Raw genomic sequence first — 17,292 nt, 5'->3', positions numbered from 1 at the left:
TCTTAGTGTCTTATCCTTCTTGTCCACAAAGAAAAACCCCGCCCCAAGAGGGGACGAGGAGGGACGGCTGATACCAGCACTTAGGGAGTCTTTAATGTAACTTTCCATGGCCTGCCGCTCAGGCCCGGAGAGCTGATAAAGCCGACTGGAAGGAAGAGGTGCTCCAGGGAGAAGGTCAATAGCACAGTCGTAAGGACGGTGAGGGGGGAGCGACAGTGCACGGGCCTTGCTAAACACAGGGGCGAGATCGTGATAAACCGGGGGCACTGAGGCTAAATCTGGTACAGTGGTCTCCTGAGTAGGTTGAATGGGAGAGTCGGGGAAAATGGCTGACCCTAAACAATGAGAGGAACAAAAGGGGCTCCAACTCAAGACTCTTCGCTGTTGCCAATCAATATGGGGATTGTGGGAAGCGAACCAGGGGTAACCTAAGATTAGAGGGTTTTGGGGGGAGTCAAAAACAAAAAACTGGATAGATTCTCTGTGGTTGCCAGAAAGCGTGAGAGGAATGGGGACAGTTTGGCGAGCAATGGAGGAGAGCTTAAGACCGTTTAAAGCAATGACCGATACAGGCTGATCGAGGAGAACTGTGGGGATATCTAGCTGCTTAACTACTTGAGAGTCCAACAGATTTTGCTCAGCACCGGTGTCTAACAACGCTAACAAAGGCAGATCCGCATGGTTGAAACTAAGGGTGGCCTTAAGCTGCATGCGGGGGAACGTCGTCATGGACTGCACACCACCCGCCAATATCCCCGTGACTATTGGCGGGCCCTGTCTTTTGGCCGCACAGGACAGGTTGCCACAAAATGACCCGGTGAACCACAATAAATACAGAGCCGCGCTGACAGCCTGCGTTGCCGTTCCTCTGGGGTTAATTTAGCCCGGCCTAGCTGCATGGGTTCCCCAGCCGGTTCCTCCGGGAGGAGTGGCATCCCCTCCACCGCGGAACAGGAGGCGGTAACGCGGGGCGAATCCGACAGGGAAACCCGGGAGCGTGGTGATCGTGTCTTGTAGCCGCGTTCCCGCGCGCGTTCCCGCAAGCGGTTGTCTATTCTTATCGCAAGTGCGATTAGCTCCTCTAATGTGGCGGGCTCATCGCGAGTAGCCAATTCATCCTTAATGGGACTAGCCAAGGCTTGGTAAAACGCTCCCTTTAGGGGTCTTGTGTCCCACCCGGACTCAGCGGCCAAAACGCGGAAGTCAATGGAAAACTCCGCCACAGACTTATCTCCCTGGCGGAGTGCAAAAAGCCGACGAGCAATCTCATCCTCCCGAAGAGGATGATCAAAAACTGCCTTAAAGGCACTGATGAAGTTATCAAATGAAATAGATTCAACAGGATTAGCAGAGAGATACGCACGTGCCCAGGTTAAAGCGCGATCACGCAACAAACTCACAAGATGCAAAATCTTACCGTAGTCATTGGCAAACCGCCCCGGAGCGCCTTTAAACAGAAGAGAACATTGCAAAAGGAAATCCTGACAGCGACCTAACTCTCCCCGGAAAGGCTCTGGGTTGGGAGAGGAGAAGTCGCGAACCGCCTCAGCCGCCACTGCTACCGAAGATGCGGGAGATGGGGGTGGAGCAACCGGTGGCGCAGCCCCGGCTGCTAAAGGGGTTTCAGGTGTGAGTGAAAGCCGTGCCAGGATGTTTTGTAGAGACATATCTAATTGCTGTAGGTGACGAGAAACTTGCCCGGTCTGTTGTACCAAAACTGATAGAGCCTGATCATGTTCACCTAGGATCGCACCCTGGCGCGTGATCGCTGTGTGGAGGACTGTTACGTCTGCTGGGTCCACGGTTTGGCCAGATTGTTCTGTCATGATGGCCGGCAGAAAACGGACTCAGACGCAGAGGCAACAGTGAACGGTACAGAGTCTTTAATAGAAAATAATACTGACAGGGACAAGAGGGGTTAGTGAGGGCTTTCTGGCAAGTACGGAGAATTGGGCTCTCAACCTTAACGGTCAGGTCGGGGATGAGGCTGGCGAGTGAGTCAGGGCGAGGGGGTCCGAGGGGCAGGCAGGCAGGGGAAGACAGGAGGAGCTGGACCGGGTGAAGGGGTTCCGGTGTGGTGGTGAAAACGCCGATCACAGGTAGGAATCCAGAGCCGGGAAGCGAGGGCTGGTTCACTCGGGAGGATCACTAAACGGGAAGAAGGCAAGGCTGGTAAGTACAAGAACACAACTTTAACTAGTTTTATCTTGTGTAGCCGGATTACTACCACGAAGAGCAGAACAACAATCTGGCGATGAGTCAGCGTCTCAGCCCCTTCTATATACTCCTAACCTTGATGAGCAACCGGGAACAGCTGCCTTCCCCAATGAACCACCTGGAAGACAGAAAACACTCCCAACAACATGGCCCGCCCCGACTCATGACAGAATGGACCTATGCCACACACCACAAGATTTATAGCCTAAGTTGAATTTGTTATGCCAGGGTGCTAGAAAGGAGGGTCCATCCATTAGTCAAACCTCAAATCCAAGAGGAACAATGCAGTTTGCATCCTGGTTGCGGAACACTGGACCTCTCTACAATATTTGTTTTTATCATTTAAGGAATATTTCAAAACTCAGATTACTGTGTCAAAGATTAAACTTTAGATGATTATTTATGGTTTTATCTCTTCTTGTTTGGTTTATTGTAATGGTCTTTTTAATCTAATCTCAGTACAAATACAGCTGCTCCGTGACGGCCTCAGAGGTTGGTTAAGAGAATATTGGGGAGTAAACAGCTTTGTGAAGTCCAAAGAACACAGCAGACAGGTCAGGAATAAGGTTGTGGAGAAGTTTAAAGCAGGCTTAGGCTATAAAAAGATTTCCCAAGCTTTGAACATCTCATGGAGCACTGTTCAATCCATTATCCAGAAATGGAAAGAGTATGGCACAACTGTAAACCTACCAAGACAAGGCCGTCCACCTAAACTTAGAGGCCCAACAAGGAGAGCACTGATCAGAGATGCAGCCAAGAGGCCCATGGTGACTGGTGGTAGTTTTGCAACATGAGAGCCATCTGAAACGCGCACACAGCATACATATTATAACCCTGTACTGCCAGGCGATTGCCGCTGAAGCACCCTTTACCTGTCCCTACTAATCATGAACAGCTGGTTAACATGGCTGATCACAGGAATTTTGAATTACGTGACAGTTTGTCCTATTGGAAAAATTCAAATGGTTTTTGAAAACTGAGAAACTGCATTTCACAACCAACATAGGGTTATTACGGTGATTGTTAAAGTACGCAAATACACTCAGTCCATTAGCTATTTTAGCTTGCCTCTATCTCATCCATTGTTGTGCTGTGTTTTGAGCTGCATACAAATTATGTCAAGCTATATCGACTCCACCCACATCGATGTGGTACTGAATTGGAATGGAAACAAAACAAGACTTGGTGAGTCCTGCTGAGTTGAGTCGACCTGTGCTGAGTAGGTACTAATTGAAACCCGGCATATGTCTCTTTGGGCAGTGAGCAGGGGATCACATGCCCTTACACCATTGGCCCCAGCCATCCAAAGCCTGGCTTGATTGGGTTCTGTGCTCCAACACCCTCCCTGCATCTGGCCCAAACAGATTTGGTATTACTGGCAGTTTCCATATTTGGATTAACCCTAGAACGGTAACGCCGGGTAATTTTCAGCCACACAATTTTTGTCATCTGATTTTCATTGTGTTGCTGCTGTCTGAGTTGCATGGGACTTTGGATAGCTTCAGGGTGCTCATTGATGTCATTAATGGTATGGTTGATTCCCTCCTCCCATCTATGGTTTTTTCAATAGGCATGCTTTCGGGTGATTTTCACCCGGCGTTAGTGATAGAGAATAACATATTTTATGGGTGGAATTTACCCAATGTTAGTGTTTGTGTGTTTAAATCAGGCGCTCTTTGCACTTTTCAAGGGAAACAACATTCAGGTTGGCCACATTGTGTGGCCACTGTGTGTGCTATATGGCATGATGAACGCTGGTGTGATAAACTCATGGAAGAGAGGTGACACACCAATGAAGAGGAGGAAGTATATGCAGGCTTTGGCAATGGCACTCATCAAGCCATGGGCAGAGCAGAGGCTCCCCTCTTCAAGTCTGTCCCGTTAACTCAGAATCCTCATCTGCAGTGTGTGCAACATCCCTAAACCTGACACTACTGCTAGCAAGGTTGGACCAGTGGCAGCAGAAAGCGGAGGTCCCTCAGTGAGGTGTGCTGACTGCCCCACAGGTTCGGACAGGAAGACACAACACAAGTGTCATGTCTGCCGTCGACCAGTGTGCCCTCGCCATTACTACCCTGCCTGTACTGACTGCATGTAAGGCATACAGTAAGTCAGAGTGGTCCCAGAATTTGCATATAATTCTTAATTAGTATAATGGCAGTGAATAAATATCACTTAATGGTAATTTCCAAGAAAGTTCATATAATAAAAAGAATTTGGTCATTTTTCCCCTTCTCAAAAAATGCAATTTTTTGTCTAGCTCTCCCACAGTTATCAGTGATGCAGGAAGACTGTGCCTTTACCAGACAGACACATGTCCCAGGAATGGGTGGACCAAAGACCAAGTTCCCAGCAGCATTATTTTTTTTGTTAGGACATTACCTGTTGAGGATTACCTGATTTTCCAACAATTTTTCTGCTTTTTTATAGGGTCATCCATGGTACCTTTTTAAAATTTTATGTAATGTTTTATGTTGTAAAATTAAAGAAGGGTTCCAAAACCTGTCATACATTGTTGTACTTGTAGCCCCTTAACTGGCAAGGGCCCGGTGACGGGCCGTTTGTAGTCCCTTTTATATGGCAGGCTAGACCCTCCCATTTTTATTGACACGTCATTCGGCCAATCATGTAACTGGCTGCACCAAATCACCTGACAAAGCTACGTGACGCCCTCTGAGTATTATTGGCTCTGGGAAACCCATTTCTTAACATGATTGGCCGAATGAGGTGTCAGTCAAAATGGGCGGGTCTAGCCTGCCATATAAATGCACTTCATTCGGCCCGCGGACCAGACGCAGCCGATTAATAGGCTATGAAATGGGTTGTTCAGAGCCAATAATAACCAGAGGGTGTTATGTAGTTGTTTCAGGTGATTTTATTTGCTGCCAGTTAAGGGGTTAAAATAAATTCATGAAAACTATATTTTATCTGGAATTTTATACCGGGTAAAATATACCCAGCGTTAGTGATGGTTTTACTAATTTTAACGTTAGTGTTCTAGGGATAATACATTAATTTCTTTAATTGTCTTTTTTTTCTTCTTTCAGCTGCTCCCTTTAGGGGTCGCCACATCAGATCATCTGCCTCCACTTACCCTATCCTCAGCATCCTCCTCTGTCATACCAACCATGTTTTTATAAAGTATTACCACTTACTCTTTCAGTGGAGACTCTATGCCAGTACTGTAGTCAAGACCACCTAACCCAAGACAAGACCAAGACTTTTAGGGTCCAAGACCGAGTCGAGACCAAGACCAGTGCCCCACGCTACATGATACAATAAAATGAGAAACATGATCAAAATCACTTCTCAACTTGATCTGAAAGATCCACATTCCCGTAAAAACACCTAGATATTAAACAGTCAGCGCTGAAATAAATTTAACCATCTTTATTTAATACTCCTGGGTGACTTCCATCATTTATCACAGAATGTAAAACAATTATTCAGAGTTCATCACAATAGTCTTTACTTTTCTCTGCCTTTCATAAACAATACATAAAGTTATGTTGTTTTTAAACCAAAAACAATCTTTGCAAAAATATATCCTATTTCAAAACCACATAGCTAAATGTGTAAAACTGAAAAAATGGCAAGCCCTCATCGAAGAATTAAAGCCACAAGTTTCTCTCTTATACAGATTAAAGCTGCAGTATGTAACTTTGATAAAAAGTCTGGATTTACATATTTGTTAAAACCGTCACCATGTTGAGACAGTATGAGACAGATAATCTGTGAAAAAATGGCGCTCCGCCACCTCCTCGCTGAGCTACTATTGTTGCTGATCAGGTGGTTGATGAAGGACCTACAGCTGTTTCCCAGTAAAAGTTTTAAGCGCTGCTACTTTGGAAGCTAGAAAAACGTCTCCTTTCACTCCACCTGAGCTCACCGTCTCAGTAAAGTCTTTGCTCTTGCTGCTCGTGTGTAGACAGACTGCACGTAAAACAGCTGCTGTTGTGTTTTTGTTGAAAAACTGGGGGCTGCATGAGCTTAATGCTGTAATGCTTTTTATTCACAAGCATAGAACAGCAAACTTTTCTACTGCACGTCTACTTTTAGTTGATAAAATCAGGGATTAAAGCATAAAAAACATTTTGATGGAGCCTCTCGGTACTGAAGGGGGGGGGGCTTCCAGCACTGAACGATCGCTAGAGCTAATGGCAGCCCCCACTAGCAAATTTTGGTGGCTACAGCTGAAGAAAAGAAAAATTAACAGCTGACACAACACAACACACGTGCACACAAACACACACAGCCCTAAAATTTGCATTAAAATTTCAATTTGTGTATCAGAATACATGAAGGTTGGTATTTGCCTTTCACACTAGGATTTTTTTGTTGAATTGGAAGCCTGAAATTTTCATTCAATCTCCATTTTTCCTACTTCTCCTCCCATTCATGCCGGTTGTCATTTCGATTTCTGTAGCCCGTGAATTCAATCACAAGGCCTGACCGTAGCGAGATGAAATGTGCACATTGTAAATGAAACTGCCCGTGCTCTTTGGTAGATTGCAAATTGCAGTGAAATGATAGAGGCACAAGCAGCGACCATAGCAGCGACCTAGCTGAGGCGGAGTCTGCGGGTTGCGCTCCTGGGAGAGGGCAGAGGAGCGCCATCTTTTTTGGATTTAAATCAGTATGTTTTGCAGCCAATGAAAGCAAGGATGTTAACAAATAAATTGGACAATATTCTAGCAATTTAGTGATATTTCCACAGTTGTGGTCTCGACTGGTGTTGAAAATCCTCAATGTCCGAGTCCATGGCAAGACCGAGTGCAAATGGAGTCGAGACCATGACAAGAGTGAGACCATCAAAAAGTGGTCTTGAGACTTAAGACCAACACTGCTCTATGCTGTACTTATACATATACTTAGCATACTGTAAATAAAAATCACCAAAAAATGTGAAAATTCAACAACAAAAAAGCTTGACAACATTAATATGAGAATGTGTTCAATTACCTATGCTTTTACCTAAAGTGCAACTGATATGTTTATGTTAAGAGAAAGGGACGGGTATAAATTTTTGCTTTACTGAGCATAACAACATACAGTTTCAAAAAGTGAACTGACAAAACTGTGTGGAAGACAGGAATGAGAACATATTAATATAATTTATATTAATGAATTGTGTTTTTTTAAAAGGTTTAGATTTTGAATTATTACAAATTGCAAAACAATTCACTCTCATTATACAGCAGTTTAACTAGAACATAAACTTGGAATGTTTGCCTTATCAATATGCACTTTATTAATGAACCCACACCAAATATTTCAGTTTAATTTTCTTATAAATTAAGTTAAAATTTGCTAAAATAAATAAATAACTGTTTGACTTTTTATGCACTTACAGATCCAGGATACTTAAATCAAAATGATCTGAATGATATTTGGAATGACTTGATTTTGTTAAATGAAAGGAGTTTTCAGTAACTGCAGAAAGCTTATACAGAACAAATTACTGCACCTTAGCATTCAGTGTTAATGCATGAAATGATTTTGGCCTGAGAAACAATTTCATTAGGTGTTTAGAAATGTGACTGGATTAAGCAAAGAATGATAGAGCACTCGAGAATCCACTCGAGCTATACTGACATCATCGATACTTAAACAGGAGAAGCTGATTAAGACTAACGGGTGGGGTAAACAGGTCTATGCAGCTTTCTTCCTAATTTCTTTACAACTTTGATGAGACTATAAAGATGTTTTTGTATGTGAACGATGAAGAGCACAGGATATATTACAATATAGAATAACGCAACAACTCCAAATATAGCAATTAATCTTGACCTTACACACTGAAAAGTGTAAATTGCATTATTACAAAATATTCCTTTTAAGTTAAAGTTACATATACATAGATGCATACATATGTGTGTGTGTATATATATATATATATATATATATATATATATATATATATATATATATATATACACACATACACACACATAGTAGCATAGTTTATATATAGCCACATATCTGATATAGACCATGCCTGCCAAGAGAAAGAACTCTGAACTGCCTAGAGTATAAAACATAAAAACTGAAAGAGACAGGCTGAATATGACGTGACTTGTTTTTCAGATAAAAAGTCAATCAGAAGTTTGTGGTAAATAATTATACTGTAAAGAACACAGTTTAGTAGCAAAGCTTCAATGAAAATGTAGACTACAAGTCAAAAGTTTTTGACACATTTACCCATTTGGGAGGTCCGGGAGGAAGCGAGGTAATTTCCTTTCCTAAATTTCTTGTTCCGCTTTGAAAATTATTACAATGTTAAACATTTTTTCCGCATGACTTTTCTCCCAGGTTGTTCACCTGTCGTTACCCATTACCCCACATGATTTTCATTTTAGTGGATCTGAGCCTCCCAACTTTGGCTTATACAAGAGAGGTCAGATTCATTAAGATTGTTTTAAGCAATACACTAAGAACTCTTAACAAAGTAGATGGGATAGTAAAGGCCAAGCTCTCATGCAGCTCTCAAAGTTTTCATTGCTGGGCCTGATAACAGAGTCAATGTAGCAAAATTCTGTCCAGCAATAAAAGTAGGGAACTGCATAACTCTTGTTTAGGCACTGGATGTTTGGGCTGCAAAATTGCAAAATTGCCTTGCAGCCCTGCAAAACAACTCGCCAGAGGTTGACAAAGGTGATGCAAATGCCTCTTTTGGTAGAGAGTTCAAATGAAATCCATGGAGGGTGGAACTGTGTTATAAAAACACATGACAAACTCAGAACTGTGAACAAGATCTCACACATGCCACTCAAAGCCAGGTAACTGGATCGTTTCAAATATAGATAATATTACAATACACATTGCTGATACAAAAAGACTTCACTCAGTATTTTAGGTATGTAGAATGTCTGCTGCGTAACTCACATTTCTGACTATTTTAATGGACGATAAAATTAATTTAACTTACATAACTCTTGATGGGTATGTAGAGGTGGAAAAGTACAGATATGTTTATTTTGTGAGTATTTTTACACTATATACTCTAATAATTTGCTTTAATGCCATCATTGTTTGTCTGATTGTGATTCATCAAAGCCTTCATGAGCCCATGTATATTTTCATTGCAGCTTTGCTGATTAATTCTACTTTTTACAGCACAACTATCTACCCAAAGCTTTTGCTTGATGTTTTATCTGAAAAACAGATCATATCACACACAATGTGCCACCTTCAGTTTTTTTTATTTTATGCTTCAGGGGGGTCAGAATTTTTACTGTTGGCAGCCATGGCCTATGACAGATATGTGTCTATATGCAAACCTTTGCAATATCCAGCTATCATGAGAAAAACTACAGTTTGTGTGTTTTTGGTCTTAGCTTGGATTGTGCCTGCTTGTCAGGTTGCAGGATCATCAGTACTAAGTGCTACTACAAGAGTGTGTACCTTTACTCTGCAAGGAATATTTTGCAATAATGCAGTTTACAAACTTCACTGTGTGAGTTCAAGACTTCTGTCTGTTTATGGTGTGATTCTTTTGCTCAATATTGTATTTTTTCCTATGCTCTACATAGTTTTCACTTACACAAAGATTCTTATAATATCCTATCAAAGGTGTGGAGAAGTCAGGAAAAAAGCTGCACAGACCTGTTTACCTCACCTGCTGGTTTTATTCAACTATTCATTGTTCTGTACATGTGAGGTTTTTATACTTCGACTGGAATCTGATATTTCAAAGACTGTACGTTTAATACTGACTTTACAAGTCGTTTTGTATCCTCCACTATTTAATCCAATCATATATGGACTAAAAATGAAAGAAATTTCAAAACAAGTCAAGAGGTTGTTCTGCCAAGTAAAGTGATATGGAAAAAAGTGATGAGTTGGTGGTAATCCTTGAAATAAAAGTTGGATAATGTGTTTATCCCATCAGATATTCACCTGTAACTTCTAATTTTTTGCTTTTTATTAAAAAGCACAATTTTACCTGCATGCCTCTATAGCATTAAATGTGAAGAGTAATGTTATGTGTATTAAATTCACTTAATCCCTCACTTTGTATGTTTGGATTCTTTGGACCTGTTTTGCTAACCACTAGATTAGGAAGATGCCACAATTACAAAAATGCGAAGATGGGAGAGGAAGATTTGGCATGGGATCTATTAATAATGAGTTCATTTCATTTTGGTAAAGACCAGCATTTTTCCAAAAGCAGCGCAAATAAGTGAGTCAAAATTGGCTCAGTGTGAGAGTGTGAGGTACGTTTAGTAGCATTTCAAGTAGTTTGTTTGTTGGGGCTTTCTCTTATTATTGCAGGGTATTTGCCTTTCAACATACAGCACTTTGAGGCAATTGCTGTGATTTGGTGCTATATAAATAAAAGTGAATTGAATTAAATTGAAGCATTCACCCATCCATCCATCCATCCATCCATCTCCTTCTGCTTTTCTGGGGCTGGCCTTTGGGGGCAGCAGCCTAAGCAGAGAAGCCCAGTTCTCTCTCTCCCCAGCAGCCTCCACCAGCTCAAAAGCATTGCCAGGCCAGCTGAGAGGTATAATCTCTCCAGCATGTCCTGGGTCTGCCCTGGGGCCTCCACCCAATAGAACATGCCCGGAACTTTTCACCCAAGAGGCGCCCAAGAGGCATCCTAGTAAGATGCCCGAACCACCTCAATTGGCTCCTTTCGATGTGGAGGAGCAGAGGCTCTACTCTGAGCCCCTCCCAAATGACTACACTCCTAACCCCATTTCTAAGGGAGAGGTCAGGCACCCTTCAGAGGAAGCTCATTACTGCTGCTTGTGTCTGCAGTCTTATTCTTTCAATCATTAAAGCATTAATAAATTGAATTATTAAAACAAAAATAGTGTAAATGATGGTTTTATGTGGGTGTTTCTCTCTAAAAACAGTGGTAATTCAGATCAATGAAAGAAGACTGAAACTGAATGAACACGTTTTTGTTATGACAAACTGTTCTGTTACAAATTGAGGGAGACTGTGTGTGGTCTTGTGGACTGCATCTCAGCTGGAGCGCATGATTTATTCAGAGGAGAGCTGCATTATTACAAGCTATTTCACTGGCTGAACCTGAAATCTGTGTAACAGCTGATCTGTACTATGTGTAGAAGAACATACAAAATTGTTTAACTATTAAATCCCAAGCTATCTCTGTGTTAATGAAGATAGAGTGATTGTCAGCTGTGAGGCTGCCAGAATTGGCAGGTCCACCAATGGTGCCCTGTGCTTTGCACAGGTTCCCCCTGACCACATGTGACAGATGTGAAAGGGTCAGGAGAAGCCATGGAGAACATTATGATGTCCGTGACATCATTCAGCATTACCGGTTTGGTGGTGGGTCAGTGATGGTCTGGGGAGGCATATCCATGGACGGGCACACAGACCTCTAAAGGCTATGCAATGGCACCCTGACTGCCATTACGTATCAGGATGTAATCCTTGGACCCATTCTCAGACTCTACACTGGTGCAGTGGGTCCAGGGTTCCTTCTCGTGCATGACAATGCCTGGCCTAAGGTAGATAGTATGAAGGTAGTTTCTGGAGGATCAAGTAATTGATATCAATGACAGGCCCCCACACTCGCCTGACCTAAATCCAGTAGACACCTCTGGGACATCATGTTTCAGCCACCAGGTTGCACCTCAGACTGTCCAGGAGCTTAGTGAGGCCCTGGTCCAGATCTGGGAGGAGTTCCCTCAGGACGCCATCAGTTGTCTCATTAGGAACATGCCCCAAAATTGTCAGGCATGCATACAAGCATATGGGGGTCATACAAACTACAGTACTTAGTATCTGTGGTCATAGTCCCGGCCGTATCCTTGAATTTCTTTGTTTCTGCAGCTGGATAGGCGACCAGCACCCTGAAATACACTGCTCAAAAAAATAAAGGGAACATTCAAATAACACATCCTAGATCTGAATGAATGAAATATTCTCATTGAATACTTTGTTCTGTACAAAGTTGAATGTGCTGACAACAAAATCACACAAAAATCATCAATGGAAATCAAATTTATTAACCCATGGAGGCCTGGATTTGGAGTCACACACAAACTTAAAATGGAAAAACACACTACAGGCTGATCCAACTTGGATGTAATGTCCTTAAAACAAGTCAAAATGAGGCTCAGTATTGTGTGTGGCCTCCACATGCCTGTATGACCTCCCTACAATGCCTGGGCATGCTCCTGATGAGGTGGCGGATGGTCTCCTGAGGGATCTCCTCCCAGACCTGGACTAAAGCATCTGCTAACTCCTGGACAGTCTGTGGTGCAACGTGACGTTGGTGGATGGAGCGAGACATGATGTCCCAGATGTGCTCAGTCGGCTTCAGGTCTGGGGAACGGGCGGGCCAGTCCATAGCTTCAATGCCTTCATCTTGCAGGAACTGCTGACACACTCCAGCCACATGAGGTCTAGCATTGTCCTGCATTAGGAGGAACCCAGGGCGAACCGGACCAGCATATGGTCTCACAAGGGGTCTGAGGATCTCATCTCTGTACCTAATGGCAGTCATGCTACCTCTGGCGAGCACATGGAGGGCTGTGCGGCCCCCCAGAGAAATGCCACCCCACACCATTACTGACCCACTGCCAAACCGGTCATGCTGAAGGATGTTGCAGGCAGCAGATTGCTCTCCACGGTGTCTCCAGACGTCTGTTACATGTGCTCAGAGTGAACCTGCTTTCATCTGTGAAGAGCACAGGGTGCCGGTGGCGAATTTGCCAATCCTGGTGTTCTCTGGCAAATGCCAAACATCCTGCACAGTGTTGGGCTGTGAGCACAACCCCCATCTGTGAACGTCGGGCCCTCACACCATTCACATGGAGTCAGATTCTAACCGTTTGTGCAGACACATGCACATTGGTGGCCTGCTGGAGGTCATTTTGCAGGGCTCTGGCAGTGCTCCTCCTGTTCCTCCTTGCACAAAGGCGGAGGTAGTGGTCCTGCTGCTGGGTTGTTGCCCTCCTACAGCCTCCTCCACGTCTCCTGGTGTACTGGCCAGTCTCCTGGTAGCGCCTCCAGCCTCTGGACACTACGCTGACAGACACAGCAAACCTTCTTGCCACAGCTCGCATTGATGTGCCATCCTGGATGAGCTGCACTACCTGAGCCACTTGTGTGGGTTGTAGAGTCCGTCACCAACATTCAAAAGTGATCAAAACATCAGCCAGAAAGCATAGGTACTGGGAAGTGGTCTGTGGTCCCCACCTGCAGAACCATTCCTTTATTGAGTGTGTCTTGCTAATTGCCAATAATTTCCACCTGTTGTCTATTCCATTTGCACAACAGCATGTGAAATTGATTGTCAATCAGTGTTGCTTCCTAAGTGGACAGTTTGATTTCACAGAAGTTTGATTTACTTGGAGTTATAATGTGTTGTTTAAGTGTTCCCTTTATTATTTTTTTTGAGCAGTGTATGTTTTCCCTTTAGTGGGTTCTCTGGCTGGCCCCCCTTAATGTCTTTGTCTCTGCAGCTGGCCAACTGGTCCACTCCCGGATTTGCTTGGTCTTGTCTGCCACTGTCCTCTGCCCTTATGCCTTGTCCCATGGCCTGGGAAGTCTCCAGGACTGTTTTCTCTGCCCTGTGTGGATCCATGGCTTGGCAAGACTCCTGAATGTTTTTTGTTTGGACTCTGGTGCTCCTGGCTTCCTTTGTTCTGTTTGGTTTTGGTTCCTTGTCTATTTTATGTTTAAGTATATCTAATCATGTTCTCAGTTTCTAGTGCTTAGTTTAATTTCTCCCTCTGTGTCCTCGTATGTGTCTTGTTCCCCCATTTTTTTGTTCATGTGTCTGTTATTTTTTCCATGTGCTTGCCTCCCTGTGTTGTCTAGTCTGTGTTTCTGTTTCCAGGTTTACTTTGGCAGTCCTTGTATCATATGTTCAGTATTCAATTTTGCTTCCCACGGTCTCGTTAGCGTGTATCTGTTCACCTGTTCTCCCCAAGCTGTTTCTACTCTTTCCTTGTTACCTCTAAATTATAGTTGCAGTGAGTTCTCTTGTTTTTTCTGAGATTCCTATTCTGTGAGTTACCTGATTCCCTGCACTACATCTTGAACCAGCAATAAAGTCCAGCACGTATAACCAGCAAAAAATGTGAGTTTATCTGAGTTCACGTGAGTCTCCTGAGTCCTGTTTAGAGTCCTGCATTTGGGTCCAACCCTGCCTGCTTCACCACTTTATGATATTATCTATATTCCCTGAAAACACTCTTCTGTCTGATCATTTCTTAATAATGTCTAAATTTACAAAATGGATTTCACAGCAGTGGGGAATACACATCATTACAGTAGATGTCTTTCTGAAGTTTAAGGATATAATTCCTCCATTATCTTCAGTACCAGGTGCCACCACAGTCCAGAGCAGCTACTCTACTGTCACTACTCCCAGGTCAATTATCTTGTCAGCAGTTTTACATCTTCACTGTATATGACTCTGGATACTGTGGCTCCTCTGATAAAGAGAGTCTTAAATCAGAAGTGATTGAATCCCTGGTATAACTCACAAATGCACAGCTGTGACATTTTTCGCAAAGAAAATTTTAACCATAATGGAAAAAAATATTCACAACCATCATCCGAGACGTATCTTTATGTACAAATACTTTGAATTCTACTGATATTTATTTAGACTCGTTCTCTCCAATTGATCTTTCTGAGTTAACGTCACTAGTTACTTCCTCCAAGCCATCAACATGTCTATTTGACCCTGTTCCTACAAGACTGCTCAAAGAAGTTGGCTCCCTGTTAAATAAATAATTGAATTTAAAATCCTCCTTCTCCCATACAAAGTCTTGAATAATCAGGCCCCATCTTATCTCAAAGACCTCAGAGCACTTCGCTCTCAGACTGCAAGCTTACTTGGGGTTACTAAGGTATTTAATGTAGAATGGGAAGCAGAGCCTGAAGCTTTCAGGCCCCTCTTTTGTGGAACCAGCTCCCAATTTAAATTTGGGAGACAGACAACCTCTCTGTTTTTAAGATTAGTCTTAAAACTTTCCTTTTTGATCAAGCTTATACGTAGTTAGGGCTGGATCAGGTGACCCTGAACCCTCCCTTAGTTATGTTGCAATAGGCCTAGACTGCTGGGGGGTTCCCATGATGCACTGTGTGTTTTTTTTCTTCACTCAACTCTTTTCACTGTGTGTTTATACACCACTCTGCATTTAATCATTAGTTATTATTAATCTCTGGTTCTCTTCCACAGCATCTCTTCTGTCCTATCTCCCTGCACTCCCTCTCAGAGAGCTTTTCCTTCCCACTGTTGCCAAATGCTTGCTCATAGGGGGGGTTGCTCGATTGATGGGGTTTTGTCTGTATCATTGTAGGGTACAATAACAATAACAACAGAAACAACTTACAATATAAAGCAGCTTGAGGCAATTGTTTGTTGTGATTTGGTGCTGTTTAAATAAAATTCAGTTGACTTGAAGTGAAGTGATTACACTTTTCATATAAACCAATGCATATTATTAGAAAATATGTCATGTTTAGAATTTGTTAGTAACAGAATGCAAAATATTGTTCCCTATCAAAGAAGTCACTTGCTTCATACAGACACACACACAGCAGTCCAGTGGCTTTTGATTCATTTCACTAAATTGATTTTATGTGTTTAAAAATCCAATCTGTGTCAAATGGAAAAAGAAAGAAAAATGTTAAATGCAGGCATACAAGCTGATTAGACTTCAAACATTACCAGCAGCAGTTTAAGAAGTTGTTTATTTTTCCTTCATGGCCAGTACACACTTGATCAGTAGAACAACAGACATTAACATTACCTTATAAAAATGTCATAGTATATGATGATGATGATACTTCATGTCTCATTTGCAGTACAATTACAAATGAAATGATCATACTTTGACTAATAGTGAAGTAATATCACTGTTTTTTAACTAGGCACATCAATATCTTGAGATGTTTAGAAATTTCACTCATTTTGAGTCCATATATAATTGGATTCAAAAGAGGATGAAATAAAATCGACTGAAAAGTTAATATCAAACGAAGAGTTTTTGATAGATCAGATTCCTGTCTAACTATAATTACATCAAAAACAATAAAACAGGAAAAGTTGATTAACACCAGCAAGTGGGGTAAACAAGTCTTTGCAGCTTTTTTCCTCACTTCTCTACAACTTTGGTAAGATATCCTAAGAATCCTGATGTATGAAAAAAGTATGAAAAGCAGAGGCACAAAAGCAATATTTATTAACAGGACCACACCATATATAGATATTGCTACTGAGGGCACACACTGAAGCTTGTAACATGAATTGTTACAAAAAATTCCTGTCAGGGTAAACGTACAGAGTTTTACATTAGAATACAACACAGCTAACACCACAATCTCAAAAGCAGGCATAACCCAAGCTGAAACCAGACAGACATGTACAGTTATTTTATTCATGATAACTGGATATTGCAGGGGTTTGCATATAGACACATACCTGTCATAGGCCATGGCTGCCAACAGTAAAATCTCTGAACCATCCAAGATGTAATATGAAAAAGCTTGGAAGAGACAGAGTGGATATGATATAACCTGTTTTTCAGACAAAACATCAGATAAAAGCTTTGGATAAATAGTTGTGCTGTAAAGAACAGAGTTAATTAATAAAGCTGCAATGAAAATGTACATTGGCTCATGAAGGTTTGTATGAGTCCAGATAATGCACACTATAGTGGAATTACAGCAGAGTATCAGAATATAAAGTGTGAATATGATGACAAAATAAAGATATCTGTATCTGTGCAATTCTACAAACCCACCAAGAGTTATTAATGTTACATTTAATTCAACATCCATTGAATGAACCAAAATGTTGTCAGCTGTAGAATCAGATCACATAAGAGGTACTAATGAATAACAAATGAATAGACAAGACTTAGAGTATTGTAATAATATATTTCCTGCACTGGAGTACAAAGGGTGAGTGACTTTGTGGCTTCATCTTATCAGAAAACCATCCATCCTCTATGGATCTCATTAAGGTCTCCACTATCATGTAAACAACTTCAGCAATGTTGGGTGATTTCAATTTATACCACTAATGGTTTGAGTCATGGGATGAGTATGTAGAATGGACCTATGCCACAC

General features: G+C 42.1%; 2 protein-coding genes across 2 annotated transcripts; one reads left to right on the top strand and one right to left on the bottom strand.

The window, feature by feature from the left end:
• The first annotated feature begins 9,118 nt into the window (after positions 1–9,118).
• Positions 9,119–10,039, top strand: LOC115801226 (olfactory receptor 6N2-like). The gene has a single exon (XM_030758980.1). It carries the CDS (start codon positions 9,119–9,121, stop codon positions 10,037–10,039), a length of 921 nt encoding a protein of 306 aa, XP_030614840.1.
• Positions 10,040–16,074: 6,035 nt separating this feature from the next.
• Positions 16,075–17,001, bottom strand: LOC115800177 (olfactory receptor 6N2-like). Its single transcript, XM_030757431.1, has one exon. It carries the CDS (start codon positions 16,999–17,001, stop codon positions 16,075–16,077), a length of 927 nt encoding a protein of 308 aa, XP_030613291.1.
• Between the last annotated feature and the right edge of the window lie 291 nt (positions 17,002–17,292).

The sequence above is a fragment of the Archocentrus centrarchus genome, chromosome 21, assembly GCF_007364275.1.
Source record: "Archocentrus centrarchus isolate MPI-CPG fArcCen1 chromosome 21, fArcCen1, whole genome shotgun sequence".
Classification (NCBI taxonomy): domain Eukaryota; kingdom Metazoa; phylum Chordata; class Actinopteri; order Cichliformes; family Cichlidae; genus Archocentrus; species Archocentrus centrarchus.
Note: the sequence above shows the minus strand (reverse complement) of the source record. Positions and strands in the feature narration are given on the sequence as shown.

Bases quoted from the DNA above. Each gene is read 5' to 3' on its own strand.
- LOC115800177 (XM_030757431.1), bottom strand. From the start codon at position 17,001: ATGGATGTTGAATTAAATGTAACATTAATAACTCTTGGTGGGTTTGTA.
- LOC115801226 (XM_030758980.1), top strand. From the start codon at position 9,119: ATGGACGATAAAATTAATTTAACTTACATAACTCTTGATGGGTATGTA.